General features: G+C 42.1%; 1 protein-coding gene across 1 annotated transcript in view; it reads right to left on the reverse strand.

Moving 5' to 3' along the window:
- LOC109464343 overlaps positions 1-21150 on the reverse strand; it is a 26772-nt gene continuing 5622 nt past the window's right edge. The window contains 29 exon segments of the mRNA XM_019761290.1: positions 1-402; positions 404-1102; positions 1241-1337; positions 2435-2712; positions 2875-3127; positions 3284-3973; positions 4198-4372; positions 5014-5157; positions 5159-5256; positions 6047-6193; positions 6196-6576; positions 6795-6973; positions 7774-7934; positions 8060-8224; positions 8579-8803; positions 9294-9448; positions 10184-10670; positions 10939-11181; positions 11557-11714; positions 11990-12080; positions 12844-12912; positions 13584-13664; positions 13851-13909; positions 14294-14317; positions 15144-15419; positions 16144-16266; positions 17060-17335; positions 17813-17911; positions 18915-19040. Of these exon segments, the coding sequence (XP_019616849.1) occupies positions 99-402; positions 404-1102; positions 1241-1337; positions 2435-2712; positions 2875-3127; positions 3284-3973; positions 4198-4372; positions 5014-5157; positions 5159-5256; positions 6047-6193; positions 6196-6576; positions 6795-6973; positions 7774-7934; positions 8060-8224; positions 8579-8803; positions 9294-9448; positions 10184-10670; positions 10939-11181; positions 11557-11714; positions 11990-12080; positions 12844-12912; positions 13584-13664; positions 13851-13909; positions 14294-14317; positions 15144-15419; positions 16144-16266; positions 17060-17335; positions 17813-17911; positions 18915-19040 (6263 nt within the window). The 3' untranslated portion in view covers positions 1-98.

The following is a 21150-nucleotide window of genomic DNA, read 5'->3' on the forward strand; positions in this document are numbered from 1 at the left end:
TCTGTCAGGCGACGTTCTTCGGTGGCAAGTATTTGTCGTGCGTCCTCGTACAGGGGGCAGCTGGGGAGATGCTGAAATAGGGCAAGTCTACGTGTAAATTACCAATACGCGCAGTCTCCGCATACCCACGTGTCATCACTGGGAGGGCTGAATGGCAGGCAGCTGACGTGAATGATCCTCTGGCATGCCACGCACCTCTCCATCCTTCCCAGGCGCTCCTCCTGCTTGCAGTGGCAAACCAGTGAGATTCTGCTGACTCTGGTTAGACCAACTTTCTTTCTCTGCTGGCTGGTCAGACGAGGGAAAGGTGCGAGCCTCCCTTGTTTGAAACACATCGCCAAATGGCTCCTCATCTTCCTGTCGTCATACGCAATGCTGCTCACGTCTCGCCCCTCTGCGATGTACCTCTGGTAGGATGATGGTCAGGACGTTACTCTCTTGGTCGGCAAACGTGGCGTAGGACTGGTAAAGCTGGACCTGCAGAGATGTGGTCATATCGGCGCCGAGGCTGTCATACAGGCACACCTGTCCGTCTGTGTAACAGGACAGAACCCAGTGCTTTCTGTTATTGTGGTGGATTTGTAGCCCCTTTCCAGTCATCTTGGCAAACCCGTCCTCACAGAGACCAACTGTAGGGGCTTCAAGGCCTTGGAGTGCCGGGTACTGGTGGTGGAGCAGCCTCTGGGCAGCCTGGATGTGGTCGTCTGTCAGCATCTCGTCTCTTGTCAGAACCGCCATGTCACAAGCGCTCAAGTTGAGACTTCGCCACCCCACTTGATTCAGAGCAGTTTGAGCTCTCTTGGCCGACGTCTTGCAACCTTTTTCCTTCTTACATGGGATGGACTTTACTTTTATGGCTTGCTTGGTTTGGTGACTTAGCTGGGTGTTTTTTGGCGGGCCTCCGGATGCCGCCACTACTGGTGTCTTGCTGTCGGAGCAGATCGCTTGACTGCCGTCAGCTGTGCAGTTGATTGGGGATGAAGGACGGATTTCGATGATGCGGCGGCCTCCTTTGAGGACATGAAGTTCCACTGTAGCGTCGGGGACATCTTTGACAGTCGGAACAAACTCAGGCTCTGTGGGGAGGTCTGCGTCCTTCATACTGTGAGGATACAGGTGTTTGAGTTTCTAAAAATCTTGTATGTTGAGTGTTAATGTTCAACAACTATCTATAAAGTTTCAAGGTTGTTTCAGTTACTCTGCTAGAAAGATCATGCTCATGTACCATTTTCGTACTTACTTAAGGTTGAAGTGCAACTGTCTCTTCAGCCACAGTTTCTCCACTTTAATCTCCACCTCGACCAGGCTGTCATGTAGAGTGTCCAATGAGTTGTTATCTGTGTCGATGAAAATGTTTCAGTCAGTTTTCTTTATGAGTTTATTCACATTTAAAAGTAATAATTTTATAACAACATTTACAATTATGATGATAAAAAAAACATCCAGGCGAGGCCAGATTCCTATTCTGGGACCTCCCTCGTGCTGAGAACATATGTATACTGACAATTACTAATTATGATGGCAAACATGCAAAGCAACCAAAATTTGATGAACAGTTAGTATAAGAAATACCCCCGTACCGCAGTGAGGTCAGTGCCAAAACAACACGATCATCGCATCTACTTGACTTATTAATGCACGTACGAACAGATACCAAAAAAGTCATATCCCCTACATGACAACCCTTCTGTCAGTTCTGAACGAGCAGGGCACTAAGTTAACACTCTATATCTCTTCAAATCCCCATTTCTTACATTTACAAATCCTATATAAATGATAGAAATTTTGTTATCAATTTTGATAACTTGATTTGGATTGATATAGTGCACGAACCTCCAGCTCTTAACTAATGCATTGTACCAGTTTTTATTATATTTTGCATACTTTTACTGTACATAAATTGTAGTTGTGTGTTTGAGTGCAATAAGTTTGATAATTTTTTGTGTAATTATTTCTTTTAACTTTTAGTTATATATTGTATAATTCATTAGTAATCTATGTATTATCACCATAATTCAGTCTTAGGACTGCGAGTATGATGTATTTGAGTGTAATGTCAAATAAACCATTCATCATTATTATCATTATCATAAAAGGAGATAACAAATGTAAATTATACAGCAAACGTAATTTACACTGAATGTGAATGGAGGGAAACCAATTGTTTTGAGTAAACAAAGTAAAACTGGGGCAGAGGAAACAAAGGGATTCAGGGGGGGGGTCTATGGGCAGGACAGGAACTATCGTTGGTCCTTACCCCTGCCCAAATGCATTACAGCTAAGTGATGGAATCGGAGTAAAGATCCTGGGTTCAAGTCCCAGTTCCATATCTTGTACTAAAATGTTTTGCAAAGTAGATGTAGCTTACAAATAGTAAGACATTAAAGGAATTCGTGGTTGGTTGTGTTGTCTGTTACAACCGGGACTACTATACCTGTGACTGGCACCTTCCAGAAGCCGAATAAGGCCGTGAAGTGTTCCCACAACCCCTGGATGAAGTACTGCTCCTCCTCAGACATGATGTGTTTCCGCACATTGGGAAGGCCGCTGTTGATGATCGCAACGGCGATGTTCATCAGCACCAGGAAGATTATGCAGATGAAAGTAAAGTAGAAGATGGGGCCGAAGATGGGGGCTGCCTCCCGCAGCTCGTAGTAATAGAAGTGTCCAAGAGACATCTGCAACAAGGTGGAGAACGATTTGCCGATGGTGCTGAAAAAACAAATTAAAAGTTTTAACGATTTAAAATCGTTGTACTCATTACCTGACATTGAAGCGGTCATAAGTTCTCTGTCCTCACTGAAGTACTAAAAAAATTTAAAAAAATGACTTTTTAAAAGAGATATCATCTATTTGACAGAAACGTTTTCTTACCTGTACTCGGTCACCGTATGGCCGAACATGAGATTAGCACAGACGCCGAATGCTGCCTGGTAGAGAAAGAGGTAGAGGGTGAAGTAAGCGAACTCCACCGACATCCCTCGGAGCACGGACATCAGCTTGGCGAGGTATGGGTTGAACCTCAGCAGCCGGAGGAACTTCAACATGTTGACAAACGTCAGGAAGGCCAGGAACCAGCCATAAACCAGGCTTACGTTCACCGCAGATCGGAAATGGTGGACCTCATCTTTTAAAGAACAACATGTTGCATATAATTAGTACAGTGTTAAATAATTACCTTCTAATCAGCCTGAGAATGTTGACATGTCTCCAAATGGTGAGCATGTTAAAGCCACGCTTCAACATAATAAGTATGATTTATTTGCATACATGTGAAACACACCTTTCCCGGCATTGATCGCTGCCAGAGCCTTGTAGCTATAGGTTCTCTTGAAGCTGTACAGGGCGATGACAGTGAATGCCAAGAAGAAATTAAAGCTTTCGACAATGTTCCATGGCTCCCTCAGGTATGCCCAACCGTTTGTTTGTGCAGTTTTCGTCTCTTTCCACAGTGTGTAGAGGAGAACGATGACGTAAATGATTTCCAGCAGGACGTAGATGTACCCGATTGTCCCCGGCCGTTGATGAAGTCGGAAGGCCTGCACGCGATGATGGGTGAAAACTCCGGCCGTCTCGGAGAATTCAAACACCATCGTCAGCGATGTAAACAGATCCAGGTTTCCGTCGTAGAGCAACGCCTCTAAGAAGATGGCCCTCGTCCGCTTGTCGATCCAACGGTTGGCCTTTAGCTCTGCTAGGTTGCTTCGCATCTCGTCTGCAGATTTTCCCAGGTTCAGACCAAAGCCGTCTCCCCAGTACTGCGTAGTCCTACCGTAGATGGGGAGACTGGGGTTTCCACTGGGGAGGTGGGTCCATCCAGGGGCTTCTGACTCGATCGCTGACGTATTCATGACTCTTTCCCAACCCCTTTGAAACGCCCCCGGTCTCCCTTTGGTGTTGGTTCCATCGTACCCTGATGAACATTCATCAAACCACTGCTGCATTAATATTGCTGCTGGCAGCGTGCACAGCCCTGTGATGGCAGGAGATGGAAATGAATAACAGTCAGTCACAAATAGCAGTTTACCGGTTTGCTATTTTGGCATTCCCTTAACTTTAGATCATAATGATCCTTTGAATTTCTCAAATATAACTTTTCACTACAACTTAAGGTTTCCTCTACTGCATGTAGAATTACATCTGTGACATGCTATGTAAGCCCATAGCATAAGTTCCATGCAAGGTGGTTCCACCTACCTGGCTTTACTCGGGCTTGGATCATGCTAGGCGGGGCGACCAGGACCGACTGCATGTCTGCTGTGAAGCCCTTCTCCTGCCAGCGAAGCTTGTGGCCATTGTAGGAAGTGTCCAGGTAGAAGTTCTCCAGAGCGGTCCCGTTCAGCCAGGACCAGAAGGCATCAGCATCGTTGACCTGTGGAGAAATACAGTCTAATGATCTTACTGTACAAAAATGACAATTGTCTAGTGTGACAAATCTTCATTGTGCACGTGTGGATTCATGTTCTAAATCTCATCTAGAAATAGAGGAAAGGAAAAAGTTATTCACACCCTTCATAACTTTTTCATTGATTTTCTCCGTTCAGTGTGAAAGTGGTATTGTTTTTCTCTAAGCTACTTGTGCACTATAGAAATATTGACAAATTTAAGATAAACATGTAATATTTGTGGTTCAGATGTACGTTATCCATGCTTTTACAAACGATGGCACATATTGTCTGGAATTATCCACTTATACCATTTCTTGTTTTACGTTTAGTAAGTCATACAGTTTTACAGAGTAGTTCAAACCACAATGATTGTGAATAAAACTAACAACTAGATGCAAATTAAAAAAAAATTGCGCAAATTCCGTGATACATTTTTACTTTAGAGAAGAATAATTTCACGAGAATAACTTTAATGATCTAAAGAATGACTTTTTGGCATGAAGAATTTGTTGTTACCTGTGTCAACATGACTAAAACATAAAGGTTTTTTCACTGGGTTGAGAGGACTGACCAATGCAATGATTTAGTGAACTGACACCAATGTAAGGCCCTGTAATATACTTACCTCATCCAAGGACTGCACAAAGGTGTTGGTTGTGCTCTGTGTCTGATAGAAGGCCTGGGTGATGTTGTGGTGTTCGTTGGAGATGCCGAGGACAAGCAGCACATAACAGCAAAAAACACATAATGTCCCGAAAGATTTCCCAAAATCTTTTTTCCCTATGTTTCTTCCTCCTGGCTTGTTTGATGTTGATAAGGGACGTCATTGACTGTCGCTCCATCTTTCTCCTCATGCGAAATGCATCACCTGTATTAAGCATGAAAAATATTAATTAAGTCTGAGTATGGTCTGTATTGGTTAGGAAAGTTGCAACACCACAAATGGAAATGATTGCCGAGTGATCAGTTCACAAAACCGTGCCTGCGGGTATGCTCACACTTCACAGAAATAGCGTTTTTTATCATAATTTACATTGTTTTAAGTGATGTATCTTAAAAGATAAATCTGTTAAGTTACATTTTATTCACTGTGGGGGATATCGATATACACGTGTATAACTTGTCTTATGGCCTGATGGAATTACATGTATATGAGAAACTTACAGTTGAAGCCAGACACAGCATTGGCTTCCATCCAAACGGGGTTCGTTTCTCTTCAAAATCTTCTCAATGGCTTGTCTCTTGCGAAAGGATGACGTCAAGATGGCAAAACAAATATCTGCAAGATAAAAGTTGATTATTATTTTTTTTGAGCAATTAAGATGGTTATATCATCCTTAGGATGTGGCTTGTACATGTATTGAGCATGTCGTAGGTCAGGTTTTAAACTAGCTAAGTGATTGCCTTGGTGACCAAATACCACATGAAACTACATAGTGCTTGCATGCTATTGGTAGGTCGCAGGAACGTCAATGTGTGAAAAAAATAACTGCAATCAGTAAACACATGGTAACTGTAACAAACATGATTGTAATCACGGTATTGTTCACCCGGTATCCTAAGTTGAATGGTGTTAACAAGTGACTTAGTGACTTATTGAAAATATGTCAACCATATAATCATCATGATATTGAACTTCCACAGTTTTTACTTATAACCATCTACATGTAGACAATTCCACATAGAGCATACCCTTACCTTCGGTGGCTGTAGAAGGAAGATGTCCACCAGAAAGGTGATGACGAACACAGTCAGCCAACTCTCAGTCTTGTCCCTGCCCCAGTCCAAGCTGTACAGCATGGTGAGACAGCTGGCAACAGAAAAGACATCACCACCAGCATCCAGGCCACGTACTTGCACCAGTGTGGCAGGCCCTTGGCTGGACCCTCGTGTGTGGGTGCCTCTGCTGGGCCGCCAGTCTCCACGTCTCGGACCCGGCGGTCGCCCCTGCCGCTCGGCCGGCTGTACTGGAACAGCAGGACTATTGCCAGGACAACGGGAAGGCAGGTGATGCTGGCCATGAACCCCGTGAAGACTCCGTTCAAGGTGAAGGAGAACGGCCCCAGGCTGAAGACCTGCACGACCTCGGTTTCTGCTTCGTCCCTCAGCCACATGGCACTGCATACCATGGACACAGCGAAGAAACTCAGGCAGCAGCCAAGCCTCTCGATGCGGGTGAACATGCTATCTGTAAAGGAAACATAACGGGGGACATTTTTCATTCAGACAAGTCGGTCTTAATGATAGAGAATGAACGCAACACTCTAGATCAAATGCAGCCAACAACAGACAATTATTCATCATGTATAATATGAGGGAAATTTTAGACATAGTATTACTATATATACTCCCACAGTTCAGTTAAGATAAAATACAGTTAACTTGAAAAAGCAAAATCGATGATACCTTCAGGCATGAAAGCGACGGACAGAAATAGATGTTCGTCTACCAGGGTAGACCACAGACTTGCCGGGAACAGGAACCCGAAGGATTGCAGGTCCTCCTCAGAGGCGACAGGAAAGGTCTTTACGACCTGCCCGTCCCCGCGGTCGGCTGCAAGCCACTCGTTGCAGAAGAAATAAAACCTGCAGTTCCAAGAGAAAGAAATAGAACTCTGTTAGATGTAAGGTTTGGAGACTGATAAAAGACTGAAAAAAAATCCTTGTATGGTGTGAAAGTTAAGAGTTAATAGAGGTTGACAGCTTGTAAACAGCTGTCTTCTGCTAAATCAAGACATTTAAAAGTTGGGTTTTAAACACTAGTACTTCTTCTTCTTCTTCATTCTTCCTCTATGAGGTGTAGCTAGTGAAGGTTTGTCTCCAGTACAGTCTGTCATTCATTGCTGACAGAAGTTCCGATCCTTGCAGACCAGTTTCAGAGTCAATGAGAGTCTTAGGAGATTCACAGTTGTTCCATTTAAGTGCACATACTTGGTCTTAGATGTGTTGAGGTACAAACAATTATCAGCATCTTCTGTTCTCGCTAGTCTAGGTCACTTCCTGATCAAGATGTATAGTTGATATCTAAAATTTGGAGTTTTTTCTCCCAAAACTGGGGGTTAGACGTGCTTGCCTCAAGTGCAAGTCTTTTTGAAGCAAGAGTTTTTACTGATGGATGCCCTTCCTAACGCCAATCTAAACCCTAGTATGGCCCAGGATTCCTCTGAGGAGGCACAACGTCTGGGGGGCATGTCCGAACATGTCTGGGTCCAACCCTGGGGATTGAACCTGGGTTCGCCTTACTTGACAGTCGGATGCTCTACAACTACACCACACAGAAGCCATTGTGTTTCTACTTTTAAAAAAACAGTCACTAATTGATGAATCTTCTACTAACTCCCATGATTGTGCTTTGATGAATCTAGACAGCGCTTGGCTGGACTCACAGTTTGCCTGTGGTGAGATCCTTTACGGCTGCTCGGTCCACGTTCCACGATGCGCGGCTGCCCTCCCCACTGTTGTCGTGCATGAGCTGCAGCAGCTCCACCTTACCAAGCTGTTCTGCTGTGCTGAAGGTAAGGGTAACCTGGCTGGTTCGGGTGAAAACCTAAGCAGCAACAGAAATTCCACCTGTTAGGACATGCCGTAAGTTAAAACATCTGCAGAGTAATGTTGGGTGATGAAATGGCAATAGGAGTGCATGGTCAGTGCCTACTTATTTGATGGTCTAACCTTTTCTGTGATGTCAACAAGTCTCACACCAGAATTTTCTGCATCTCCTAACAGGTTGAAGGCTACAATCGACTCCGTCCCAGCATGCTTAGCTGCACCTGTCCAGATAAGGAGGCGGTATCGGAAGTTGTCCTGAAGGTTGTCCAACCTTACAGCTCCATTTAACTGCAACAGTGTATGATGAGATAGAATATGAATGTTCACCTACATATTGACCTTGACCTCTCACAGTAGATACTATATCATAATCCTACTGACGAATAAAAAATTACTGTAGGTACTGCAGATACACTGCAAATAAGCTAGATCGTTTTGATGACAGTGCCTCGTTGGACAGGCCTGGCTTTCACTACCAAACCCATGAATTGATAAATATTAAACAAACTTTAAGGCTGACGAAACATGTTCAAATACTAGAAGATCCATTAGAAATAACAAGTCCACAGAGCAAAGACTTATTGACATTACAAATGGTCACTTCTGTTGGCCTGATATGGATAACTGATGATGCCCACTTACCTTCCTTATTCCTGTACGCTCAGCAATCTTGATCACCACTGATGCGAGTAAGTAGAAACAGAGCACCACAATGATGGTTGCTACAACGGTACCGTTGTCTACAAGATCCCTGAAGTTCAACGCCTCGAACACGATGGTGTTAGGCGGTGTGGCGAAGTCACTCCCGAAGGCTGTCAGATGGTTGCAGTGACAGACAGTGCTGGTAATGGTGGACTGCTTGCTTATCTGTGAAAAGCAGTAAAGAGACATGTTATCAAAAACACATTTACCAAAGTCTGAACACTACTTCTTTATATTTGGAAAACAACTAGGAATCATAGCTATTAATTAATATTTTTATCTATTATTTGTCATCTTTACATGTGGTATCTGCTGGGTATTTACCACAGGTACATGTGATAGTTTAACAATTGTAATTAACGATATACATCAGGGCCCATCACCCTTCATTGAACCGCGACGGGGGCCGACATCGTCTACCAGATACCTTTGACCCAGTGTTGACGTCACACTTCAAAGAAGCCACGTGACAAGCTTCACTGGGTCAGTTTACTGAGGAAGACCAGAGTGACTGGTCGAAAGCTCTAGGTGAGAGAATTTTTTTGTGTTGGGCCAAAAGTTTTAACTTTAAACATGTAACTACCAACACAGATGAAATTCCATGATTGTAATTAACGAAGTTGTCCTAAAACATGGAGACGCAGCCTGTACGCACCGAGCAGCCGTCTGGCCTCCAGGCTTCATGCATCTCGCTCCAGAAGACACAGCCCAAACGGGCCCATTCCATCTGGTAGGCATAGAAGTCAGTGGCGTGTGGCTCCTTCGAATTCATGTTGGTTCTTTTCTCACTGCCACACTCAGTCACTGGTCCTGAAAAAAGAGACATTTATAATATACCTGAGAAGTGTTAACATACCAAATATCGCAATACATGCTCAACTTCACAAGTACACTATTTTACTAATGACGGTTGTGGATAAAGAAACAAACTAGCAAACTTCACATTGCAAACTGGGCCATTACAGCATAAGGCACCTTAAGCTTCTATAAATATCACACTAAAACATACCAACATTCAAACTCGACCTATTCAAACAGACACCAGGTAAACTTTTCCCTAACAGCACAATGAAGTAAAAGATATCACCAAATATTATAATACAATATGTACATGCTAGTTTATTGATATCATTATAGACAAGATAATTACACTTTATCTGTCACACATATTACCCTTCTACTTCTGCCAAGCATGTTTGTGTTTGAAAACTACTCACCGAGTATTTGGACCTCAATGTAGTAATCCACAGGACCATCCTCTCCCGAAATGAACATTATTGCCTTTGTTTTGTCTGTGTCTTCCTCGCCACTCAGAGTTTTCATCAAGGCACACACGGGTAGGACGTATGTCTCTGTGGACATGTTGTAGTTTTGGTCATCAGGGCGGCCGCCGTACCTNAAGTAAAAGATATCACCAAATATTATAATACAATATGTACATGCTAGTTTATTGATATCATTATAGACAAGATAATTACACTTTATCTGTCACACATATTACCCTTCTACTTCTGCCAAGCATGTTTGTGTTTGAAAACTACTCACCGAGTATTTGGACCTCAATGTAGTAATCCACAGGACCATCCTCTCCCGAAATGAACATTATTGCCTTTGTTTTGTCTGTGTCTTCCTCGCCACTCAGAGTTTTCATCAAGGCACACTCCTCGGGTAGGACGTATGTCTCTGTGGACATGTTGTAGTTTTGGTCATCAGGGCGGCCGCCGTACCTGCCCGACACACGGTAAACCAAGCTGGTGTTAAGCGGGGTGATTGTGACCAGGAAGCCTTCTGCAGCGTTGGTGAGGTTCAGCAAATGGTATCTGGAACTTCCGTTTCCTTGTGCAGGGATGGTGACGGTTGTTGTTGCTGGTTTGTTTCCTAATTTGGCTGGAATGGTGATGATGAAGTCTTCAGTCAAGTTGCTGAAGGCCACGGGGATGTTGTTCTGTTGGAGTGACAGTTCCATGACAGACGAACGTGGTTGGTACTCCCCACGACCCCAGGTAAAAGGGTTCCGTTGAAACTGCATGAACTGAAATACAAAAAGCCTGATAGCTCACTGTCTTTGCATACTCTTTAAAGGAAAACAAATTTACTGTAGATTACATGTATATTGAAAATGATAAAAATGTATAGGAATAGTCCAAAAATCCAAATGTAAAACAAACATTGCGGAAAGACATTGCGGAAAAAACATGTTCTAACCAACGACTAGAAGCCAAATGAACATCAATATCATCACACGGGTAGAAGAGAGGAAAGACAATGATCAATGATGCCCTGAGAATATGACATGATACCTTTATAGCGACGTTGTGCGGTGTATAGTCCGGGAAAAGCGCTGCTTTAGACGGAAGTTGGAAGCTCCCATCCTCCGTCTGCACGACCTGGCCTCCAAACCGCTCACCCCAAATCCTCTGGACATGCAGCGTGATGCCACCCCTCTCGATGGTGACCGCAGGGGCTCCTGGCCTCATGGTGCCGATGATGGCGTTGAACAGACCGCCCAGGACCTGGCGGCCTTGCTGGACAAATCTTTGTTTCTGCAGGGACCAATAAGATCAGTTACAATCGCACAGAAAACTCAGTAATGACATGTGGTAGCATAAAACATTTAATCTTAGAATAGTTATATATAATAAGACATTCATTTATTAAAAAAAGCTGTTTGGTTAGACCAGAGGTCTTTTTGGTGTTCTATGATTTACATCTGACTGTTGTCAAGAAACCAACTAGATACATCTTCGGTGAATTGTTACATACAGCGTTAAATACACCTGATGTAAAAAAATCAAACAAGGAAAAACAGCTTATTACTATAATGTAGGACGATTGATGAACTTCTTAATAAACATTTAAGAGTCAACCGAGTTGAATGTGCAGTAAAATCAAGCAATTTGTCAATGACTTTTTGTTACCTTAGCTTGGTTCTCCTGCTTCTTTTCTTTTGCCTTTTGAAGGCGCTCCTTTGGAGAAAGACTCTGGTCCTCCTCGAGATCAGAAGCGAGCTTCACATCAGCCTCTTCTTCATCTCTCTTTGGGTCCTCAAGCAGAGAACCAACAGACTCCACCAGAGCTGCAGGAAACAGAATCAAATGTTATCCATTTAAAGTTAAAGAACACAGAACCAACAGACTCCACAAGAGCAGCATTAGTCACCTTTAACTAACCTGCAACCAGGTTGCATGTTGTTGCAATCCCTGAGTCAGTGCATGTTCAAACAATGTGTGTATAGCTATTACATAATAATTACGTCACATGTTTCTACTGGTTTCAAAATACTTGGGAATACATGTTGTGACTACATTATAAGAAGCACAGTATGTCTAACGAGCATGGCAGTGTACTTACATCCTCCCACAGACTGGACAGTCGACGGGTCAGACATGTCTAGCTGGTCCAGTTTGCGGGTGATGGACATCAGAACACCAATGGCCATATCCTATAGGACAGCATAGATCTATTTTAAAACTAGATTTCTGAGATTTAAAAGCAACATTTTGTTACTCAATCAGTATCTAGATAAGTATCATGCAAACATGTCATGCAGAATTTCACTAATAAAAAAGATTTTAAAAAGTTAAATTAAATGCATTTTTGTGCGTATAGACTTTTTGATACCGGCTGGGAAAATAAAAGTTTTTGTTCAGCACATTAAAGTAGAGACTCCCTGAGAAAGATGAAAAACCACTGACATGATGTGCAACACTTCCATGCTGCAGGTCTAAACATTGAAAAAGTATGCCCAAATACTACCTACTTTACTTTCCAATGTCATAAGAGCAAAGGCTATTGTGTCATACATAAGACAATATGGGCACAATCATACGTAAACCAGAATTAGAGAAAGGTTATAGTTTTATACACCGTTGCTAGTTGCAAGAGGAGCCATGCCGTAGTTGTAGGTGAGGAGTCAAACAGTTCAGCTTTCTAAAAATCCCATCAAATACTTGTACCTTATCCTCCTGTGGAATGCCAGGACAGGGCCTAATGACAAGTGATGATAACTCTGACATCCTCTGTAGACGTGGCGGCATTTCTGCCCGACGCGTTTCAGAGGCCCATGTTTTAATTGCCTTCCTGCACATCTACAACAACGGATAACAAGACTGAACACCTTAAGGTTTGCTCCTTTACCGGGTCCAAACAGCTTTCATGAATGTTTTGCAATGTTTAACATATACAGATTACCAAACATGGCTTACCTGTGCCAGTTCCTCAGCAGCTGATGTCGGCTGCCCCAACACAACATCATCTCCAGAGAAATCTGCAGCCTTCTCATTAAAGAACGACAAAGTTGCAAATAAAGTTGGTCGTTAGCAACAAATCAAAGAACCAGGTTCATGTAGATGTAATATCTACTTTTATAATACCACCATGTTAAACTTTATTGCCATTTCTCATGACACCAATTTAGTGGTAGTTGACCTCACCATCGTATACTGCGGCTATGTTTGACCGCTGCTCGAGTATTCAGCCCTAACTAGATAATAATAATTAGATTAGAAGTAGTCCAGAAACTTGCCTGTAGTGTTGTGTTGGACCGGCAATATGCAACATATCCGGACGCCTTGTGATCTTTCGAACTGCAATCTCTTTCTGACCGCAGACACAGCCATTGCATGAGTTTCGCAAAAAAAAAGCAAGACAGTCTCCCCGCTTATGTTGCTGGCTTCCTCCGAGGCGGGGAGAACAGGACGGCCGACAGCTGAGGAAATTATTCGAGTACTCCAAAGCCAGAGGCACAAAACGATATGCCCACGAATGCGAAGTCAATGCTGGCTAAACTCCTGGTCAGACTACAAAACTGAACTTTGAGTAGTCTCCCCTTTAATGATTCCGAGCAAAAACGCTGTTTTTAGTTGTGTTGATCTTCAACCACCACGTTATAATTATATTACTGTCAACTACTGTCGACATTATTGAACGTACTAATGTGACTAACCTGAGCCAGAATCCGGAGTACATCCAGTGGGTCTAAGGTGACGGATTCTGCATAGATGCTCTCCAGACTGTTACCAAGAGCCTATTGGATTACGGGGTCACCGTGCAGTCAGAATAATTAGATAATTGGACAGGAGTTAAGTTCATAATTTAAGGGCACAACAGCAATAATATGTTTCTAAATCATTAGTTACACTTAGTCACTAATTATAAATCCAGTAGAAATGGGATCCCTAAAATACTCTCAGTGTAAAACTGCACAGTTTACCTGATCAGCTGACGTTGCTCTGTTGCCACCCGGCGGACTGCCGATAGTACCCGCGGTTTCTGCACAACAGAAACAGAATAAAGTTATCAAGAAATCACTAACCACATGTTAAGTAGCATTATAAGATTTCTCCTAAAATGCCAGTGCAAGTTAAGAGCAGATTCTACCTTCTACATAGTTTCATAAGCCCCCTCAAATTTTTGGTCACTGAAAAGAAGAAGCTATATTGTGCACCTTTACACAAGGGAGTAAATTTATATAGATTAATGCTGAAATGACATCGACGCTTAATGATATTACATAACCTTCTAAAAAGTGTCCAGATAGCCCAATGGTGGTTTTGGTGACAGAATGGTCAACATCTGTAGATGAAAATCCTCCATCCAGTCCGTTTTGTGCAGTTGGAGTTGATGGTCTGGTGGACATGAATGTAGGCATCCTACTTGTCTGCTTAGTTGTTTCTGAAGCTAATGGGATACGAAAAACAAATAAGCATCAAAATTCCAATATCTGAAGACAACTTTCAATTTTTTTTGTATCCCAACATGTAATTACGAGACATGGTGACGGCACACTCAATTTTTTTTCAACTTATTTTTATGCCACGACCAACACACTAGAGGACAATACTATACTCATTTCCACCTGTCAATGGGTAAAGTGAGGAAAGTCGTGTAAATTGCCTTTCACAAGATCAGTAGTATGGCAGGATTCAAACCCGGAACCGCTTGGTCGTACACTCTACCATTATGCCACACGACCCCACGATTCTCTAAAGTTATGAAGTATTACAATAGCGTGGTACTCAGAGTGAACAGGTCACCATCAGGACCGGCTTGGACTCTCACTGATTAATGACTACAAAATGTATAAAAAGTATCCATATGATTGCTTAATGATGGCTTCTAGAGTCTTTAAATGCTGAAAACCTACTGTCATCATATGATTCCTCGTCCCACCCAGCTTCCCATGCATGTTGTACGGTCGAAGGTTTGGTGGAAAGGCGGGTGGTCATCTGCTGGGTTGTAGCAACAGGCGTTGTGGTTGGTGTGGCGGCTGGCAGAGAAAAGGCTCGGTTTAGGGACTTAGAATTTCTCTAAATTTCAAATCTTTTGTTCTTTTCCCTCAATAAGTGATTCACGTATTGAACCAGTTCAAATGTACTGATTTATCTTGCGAATTTATCTTGCGAATTGCGAATGCGAATGACAACAATGTTCTGGTATCAATAGTGAGTCGGACTAACTTCTATTTTTGGTGGCATAAACAGTCAACAAAAGCTACTCTCCCTACCTGTTTTTGTACGTATCACTGTCACCTCGCTCTGTGACCTCCAGCCACCCGAAGAGAACAGGGCTGTCACCCTGATGATGTAAGCAGTATCTGGTAACAGGCCGACCACCAGAAACCACGCCTCGTCAGTGCTCTGATTGACAGCTGTCGTTGTGCTCAGCTCGGACACCACCACACGGTACCCCTGAAGGTCAGGGTCAGGGGATGGAGACCATGTGACCTTGAACCCTTCATCCGTGATGCCAGTTACTGCCATTTCCATTGGTGGATCCACAGCTGCAAGGAAAAGGATCAAAACAGGTGTAAAGGAATGTTTACTCTTAATTAGATGTAAATATAGCACCAAATGTCAGTATACCCTCATTGTAACCTAATCATATTACAGAGATTCCTAAATAACGCTGTAACATATTTCTAAAAAGCCTGTGAGTCCAGGTCCAGGTTACAAATTATGCAGCTTCTTTTTTCTAAAAAGCAGAATTTAGGGATAAAGATCAATGCATAATTAGTGAAAGATAACAGCAGCAACTGCCGCAAAAGATACCTTTATCACAAAGTTGTGTTTTCCACCCATCAAGACACCCAGCCGAACAGACACCCGATACTGGGTCACAGTTCACGTCCCCGCCCAGGCAGTGGCCGCATACTTAGAAACAAAGAACTCAGTATTAACACAACAACAGGTTATGCTATACTCCTTTTACTAGATTCCCATTTCAAATATGTAAGTAACTATTGCATTATTTCAAAGTGCTTAAGCTGGTATCAAATTGGGGCTAACAGAGAAAAGTGTTACCGTGGAGTTAGTTAAAAAAGTGCAATGTAATGTAATGCAATGTAAGAATATGCTGCTAGTCATAATATTAATCCTGAATTGATGTGAATAAGACCTGAATAAAGTGTTTAGAAAAAAGTCAAAGAAGAGGGGTTTTGGGTATTTTCACTGCGTAAATATACGCCTGTATTACAAACTACAATATCACGGAACAATAATTTTTACCACGACAGCCGTGGGCGTCTTCCATCAGCACGAAGCCAAGCCGGCAGGAGCACCTGTAACTCCCGGGGACGATGGTGCAGATCTGGTCACACCGGCTGTTCTCTGTCGCGCATTTGTTGTGCTCTACAGTGAAAATGGAGAGCAACTTCAGGATCTTAAACACTCGTACAAATGTAACCTCTACAAGGCTAAATTTTTTAGTTGATTTAAATTTTCTTATCTTAATGTTTTGTTCGGCTAAAGTGAAGTGGATACAAACACATTTTTAATATTTTTTTTACTAAACTCCGTCTAGGGCGGCCCATGATAACCAGGACGCACTGCAAATAAAATCAGCAGGAAGAAGCAGTGAAAATGCCGGCTATACGCTTGGCATTTGCCGAAAGTGCGTTGGGCATAAGTTGAGTGCGTCCCGAATATGCTTGGCCTGTGCACTAAATTATCTACTATTCGCAGCAAGACAACTAGTGTTGCACATCAGGCGTTTTTATTGAATTGCCCTTTTAAACTGACCTGCGAAGTGGGTTGTGGGTGGGTACCAGCAATGAAACTACGGCGTAAGTTAGCACAAAGGGTGACGGGAGATACTAACTCCCGGAACAGAGTTTCCGGAAAGAAACTTCCTAATTTCTTGGCCAATAGCCCATGCTTCACATCGCAAACATACGCAATTGAATCAGTATCATATACATTCAAGTATTTACTCAGATGCATTCCACCTCCTTTCTCATTTTGCAAAACATAGTTTCTATATAATATGTAAATGTCTGTGCATGATCTTTCATAAATATTATCATAATAGATAATTAACCAATCCAGAAAACTTCTACAAATGTTACTGTCACAGACATGTCTCTTATCCTGGTAAAACCCTTAATTTTGCTGTACCAACTCATCAAAAGTAGGTTTTCCTTACTTGTGGTTGCCTCTGTCGTTGTCGCGTTGCTCTGTGCCCAGCGACCATCAGACAGGACCGACACTGTCACCCTGATGATGTAATCAGTTTGCGATGTCAGTCCCACCACCTGGAGCCATGTCTGGTCCGTTCTCTGATTGACAGCTGTCGTCAGGTCCAGCTCAGACACCACCACGTGGTACCCCTGAAGGTCAGGGTCAGGGGATGGAGACCACGTGACCTTGAACCCTTCATCCGTGATGTCAGTTAAGGCCAGCTCCATTGGTGGATCCACAGCTGTGGGAGGGCAATATTCAAGATGAGAATAAGAATGATGCTTTCATCTACTGATTACATGCTTTTTCTTCAACAATAACCCTTGTCCTGCTTACATTTTTACACAATAATTTTCAGTAAGTTCGTGTCTTAATTAGGTCATAGACCCCTGATTTGTTTTGTTCTGCTGTGGCATAGTTACCTCCACATTCGTTGCGTTTCGCTGCGGTGTGATGCGTTGCACGTTGCACAATACTCCCAAATGGAGCCTATACAGAGTATATTTATATATACACACACACACACACACACACATATATATATATATTTGGTGCTGAATTTGCAAAACAACAAGTGTCGGGCTCCGCAGGACAAGTTAACAAACACATGCCCTTAAGTACAGGGACTTACATGATAAGTGATACTTATAATTATCAATACGTGACATGGATGGAAAAAGCAAATGAATTAAAAGCTGATGACAAAACCACAACACACTTTTGTTGCAAAGCTGTGTCTTCCACCCGTCCCTACACCCAGCCGAGCAGCCCGATACTGGGTCACAGTTTACGTCCCCGCCCAGGCAGTGGCCGCACTCTGAAACACAAACAACCTGAGATCAACACAGCAAGAAAGGTAAATAATTTAGTCCACTTCTTTAGCTGTTCATGCAATAATCCACAAGTTCCAATTTCTTGTTTTTGTTGTTGTTTACTTTGACAGAGCAGTTAAAAAATTAATTGACCTCAAGGTTGGAATTCCAGAAACTGAAAGTTGCAGATAGTACATTTGTATTTTCTTGATTATGTAACTCAGTTACAACTATCCCGATCATTCTGCATGGTTTGATATTGTTACTTTGAAAACTAGTGTAGGAAAATATTTGAATTTGTTTAAAAAAAGAATGACAGCTATTATGGTAATCTATCCCTGCCATTGTTTTTGGTGGCTGGACCGTCTAGGATGTTTATTAGTTTATGTAGTTATGGGGGTCAATTCACTATTCGAGCTGCTAGAGAAGCCACAGCGGGGAGTATTGTTTATGGCAGGACCCAGGGTCCTCATGCCTGTGGGTTAATGATCACGGAAACAGTCGTAATGTAATTAGAGGAAATCGCAATGTCAATTGATCTACATTAAGTTTGTACATGTCACTATCAATCTACAATTCACGTAAAACAATGCATTAGGTATTTGCAGCCATGGCCTTCTGACGTCAACAAAAAGCTCAGAGAATAATTTGGATGTGTCAACCCAAGGAGAAGCATCTAAACCCTTAGAACCTGTTCAATAACCTGTTACGGTGATATAGAAAAGCTCATAGCACATCTAATAACAACATAGTATGTGCAAGGCTATCGTTATTACCCCACCTTGGCAGCCATGACCGTCCGCAATCAACATAAAGCCCTGAATGCAGGAACAGTTGTAACTTCCCGGGACTTTGGTGCAGTTGTGGGCACACCCACCGTTGTCTGTTGCACATTCATCCTCTGCAAAGGGACAGCAGCAAAGGCAATATTTTTAAAAAAAGTATACGTTTATCTACTTCAAACGTGTGGGACATATCAGACTGGTAGAGTGTAGAAAAATTTCTGACCTTCACAGCCGTGGCCGTCTGCAATCAATGCGAATCCCTGTCTGCAGATACACCTGTGACCATTCAGAGTGTGGATACACACATGAGCACAGCCACCGTTTCCTGTTCCACACTCATTATTGCTTACTGAAAGTACATTGAACAGTTAGACAGTTACAGAGACATACATTGTTGTAACCAGCAAGTGAAATCTGTTCCATCCTCGTCGTATAAGAGGTTTTAAACGATACAAAGAACGCGCATATACCTTGGTACTGCGCTTACCATGGTTTTTAGTGGACAAACATTATTTACATAATAGCGCGTAGTCAAGTTTGCAAGACCTCTTGATAATCAAGCCATTAACGTTACATCTATAGATGAAGATATATAGAATGCAGCCAAGGCACATGTTATACTTTGGAAAACTTATTAATATAAAATAAAAGCGTCAAAATATTGCAACCTGAAATTGCCAGGTGCAGTTGAAATTAAATAAATATTTTTTAGCAATGTTGAAGCCAAAAAGGAACAAGTCCTCTTTGTGCGTCCTGTTTTATTCATTGTAAATCTATTTTATCATTCATATAATTTATTCATTTATTTTCCGTCATGTTAAGCCAGAATGGCCTAGCTCAGTGGTGTAACCATTGCTTTACGGTGGAGCCATGGATTATATACATGTATAACATACAGTTCAGATATTAGCATAGGTCTTATCAACAAGGACAGTAAATAATAAACAGATCTAATAATCAAAATAAGCAAAGTCATAATCTATTCAATTTCTGTAGGCGTCCTTGAGAGGTCAGGCCAAGTGCTACACAATGTCACTGTTTTGGAAACTAACGGTTATTAGAGTAACCGACCACTTTTTTAACCGTGCCATTATACTGTGGACAGGACACTAACAGTAGTGTCAAGACTTGTAGTATTTATCTATTCAAAGAGTCTGTAGTTCATTTAAATAACTGATTTGAAAATGCAACACAATTAAAAATATATAAATGAAATTTAAACAGAAAAAAATAACATGATTTTTACACCTACATGAAAGTGGTACTGTTCCAATGCCACGCGGTCACCGCAGATGATTACCTGTTTTTCTGTCCACGCCATCTTTTGTTTTTAGTTTTTTTCGGAAATGGAGGAATTTTATAAAGGGATTTGTGTCAAATAACTCTCAGTTGGATAATGTTAATGCCACGCCTTATCCTCGGTGTATATCTATGAGATAATAATCCCTGGTCAAATCAATAAACACAAACCAAATCGTTCGCTACACCCACTTGGTGGTTTATTCCATGGTTTTAGCAGATATCATATAAACCTCGGGTCGTGGCAATAACCCTTCATTACACCACAGTAATCCAGTTTTGAAAAAGTCATGTAGTTAAACAACATAATTAAAATTTTAACATAAAATAAGAAAACAAATTATTGATGTGATTTATTTAGTTAGCTACAAACTTTAACTACATCAATTAGATTTTGTTCAAACCGGGAGCATTCAAAAGGCATCTGCCTGTTCCCCTGTCCTGTCCTTGTGGCAAAGTTGTAATAAATAAATAACTAGAAACAAGTGTACAGCTGTATTTTGTGCATTTCTGAATGGTTGTTAATGTGAAATGTTGCATGTAGAGGCAATACTGTTTATGCTTACCTGCTGATCCTGCACACACGGTGTACACAATCCTGTCTCCGTCTGAGCCAAAGGCTGCTTGAGTGTCAGAAAGACTGGAACGACTCTCGTTAATCCGACGTTGGCAGGTGTTGGTGGTACAGTTAAAAAAGCTGAAACTTTGAAGCCATGTAGCCCCGGCTGAGAAAGCCAAGTTTGCTACCTCAGATACATGCCCGCCTGACCCACAGCCAAGCGCGTTGTTGATGTAGGGGTCAGAGTTGTACTCAGTCACACACCTACAAACACACCAAAGTAAGATATCTTAACGATTGTTAATTCTTCGCCACTTGTAACAAAAGTTAGAAGACAGTGGCTGCAGATTGACTTTGTTTGGCCTCCTACGGACTGTGAACCTTACATCCACTGAAAACAATATAGGACATACTGACTGGATTCACACCTAATCTGTAGTGTGGATCAATGGTCATTGCGTATGTACAATAAAGGTATTTCATTTCCTTTCATTGCTTTCATAAAGAAGATATGTAATCAGTAGATTTTGACTGTTCTTAATGTCACACATCCTACCGGACACGGGAAGGGTGGCTGTCAGTACCACCCTCAACTGCGGAG

The sequence above is a fragment of the Branchiostoma belcheri genome, unplaced genomic scaffold (genome assembly GCF_001625305.1).
Source record: "Branchiostoma belcheri isolate BF01 breed outbred unplaced genomic scaffold, Haploidv18h27 scaffold137, whole genome shotgun sequence".
Lineage (NCBI taxonomy): Eukaryota > Metazoa > Chordata > Leptocardii > Amphioxiformes > Branchiostomatidae > Branchiostoma > Branchiostoma belcheri.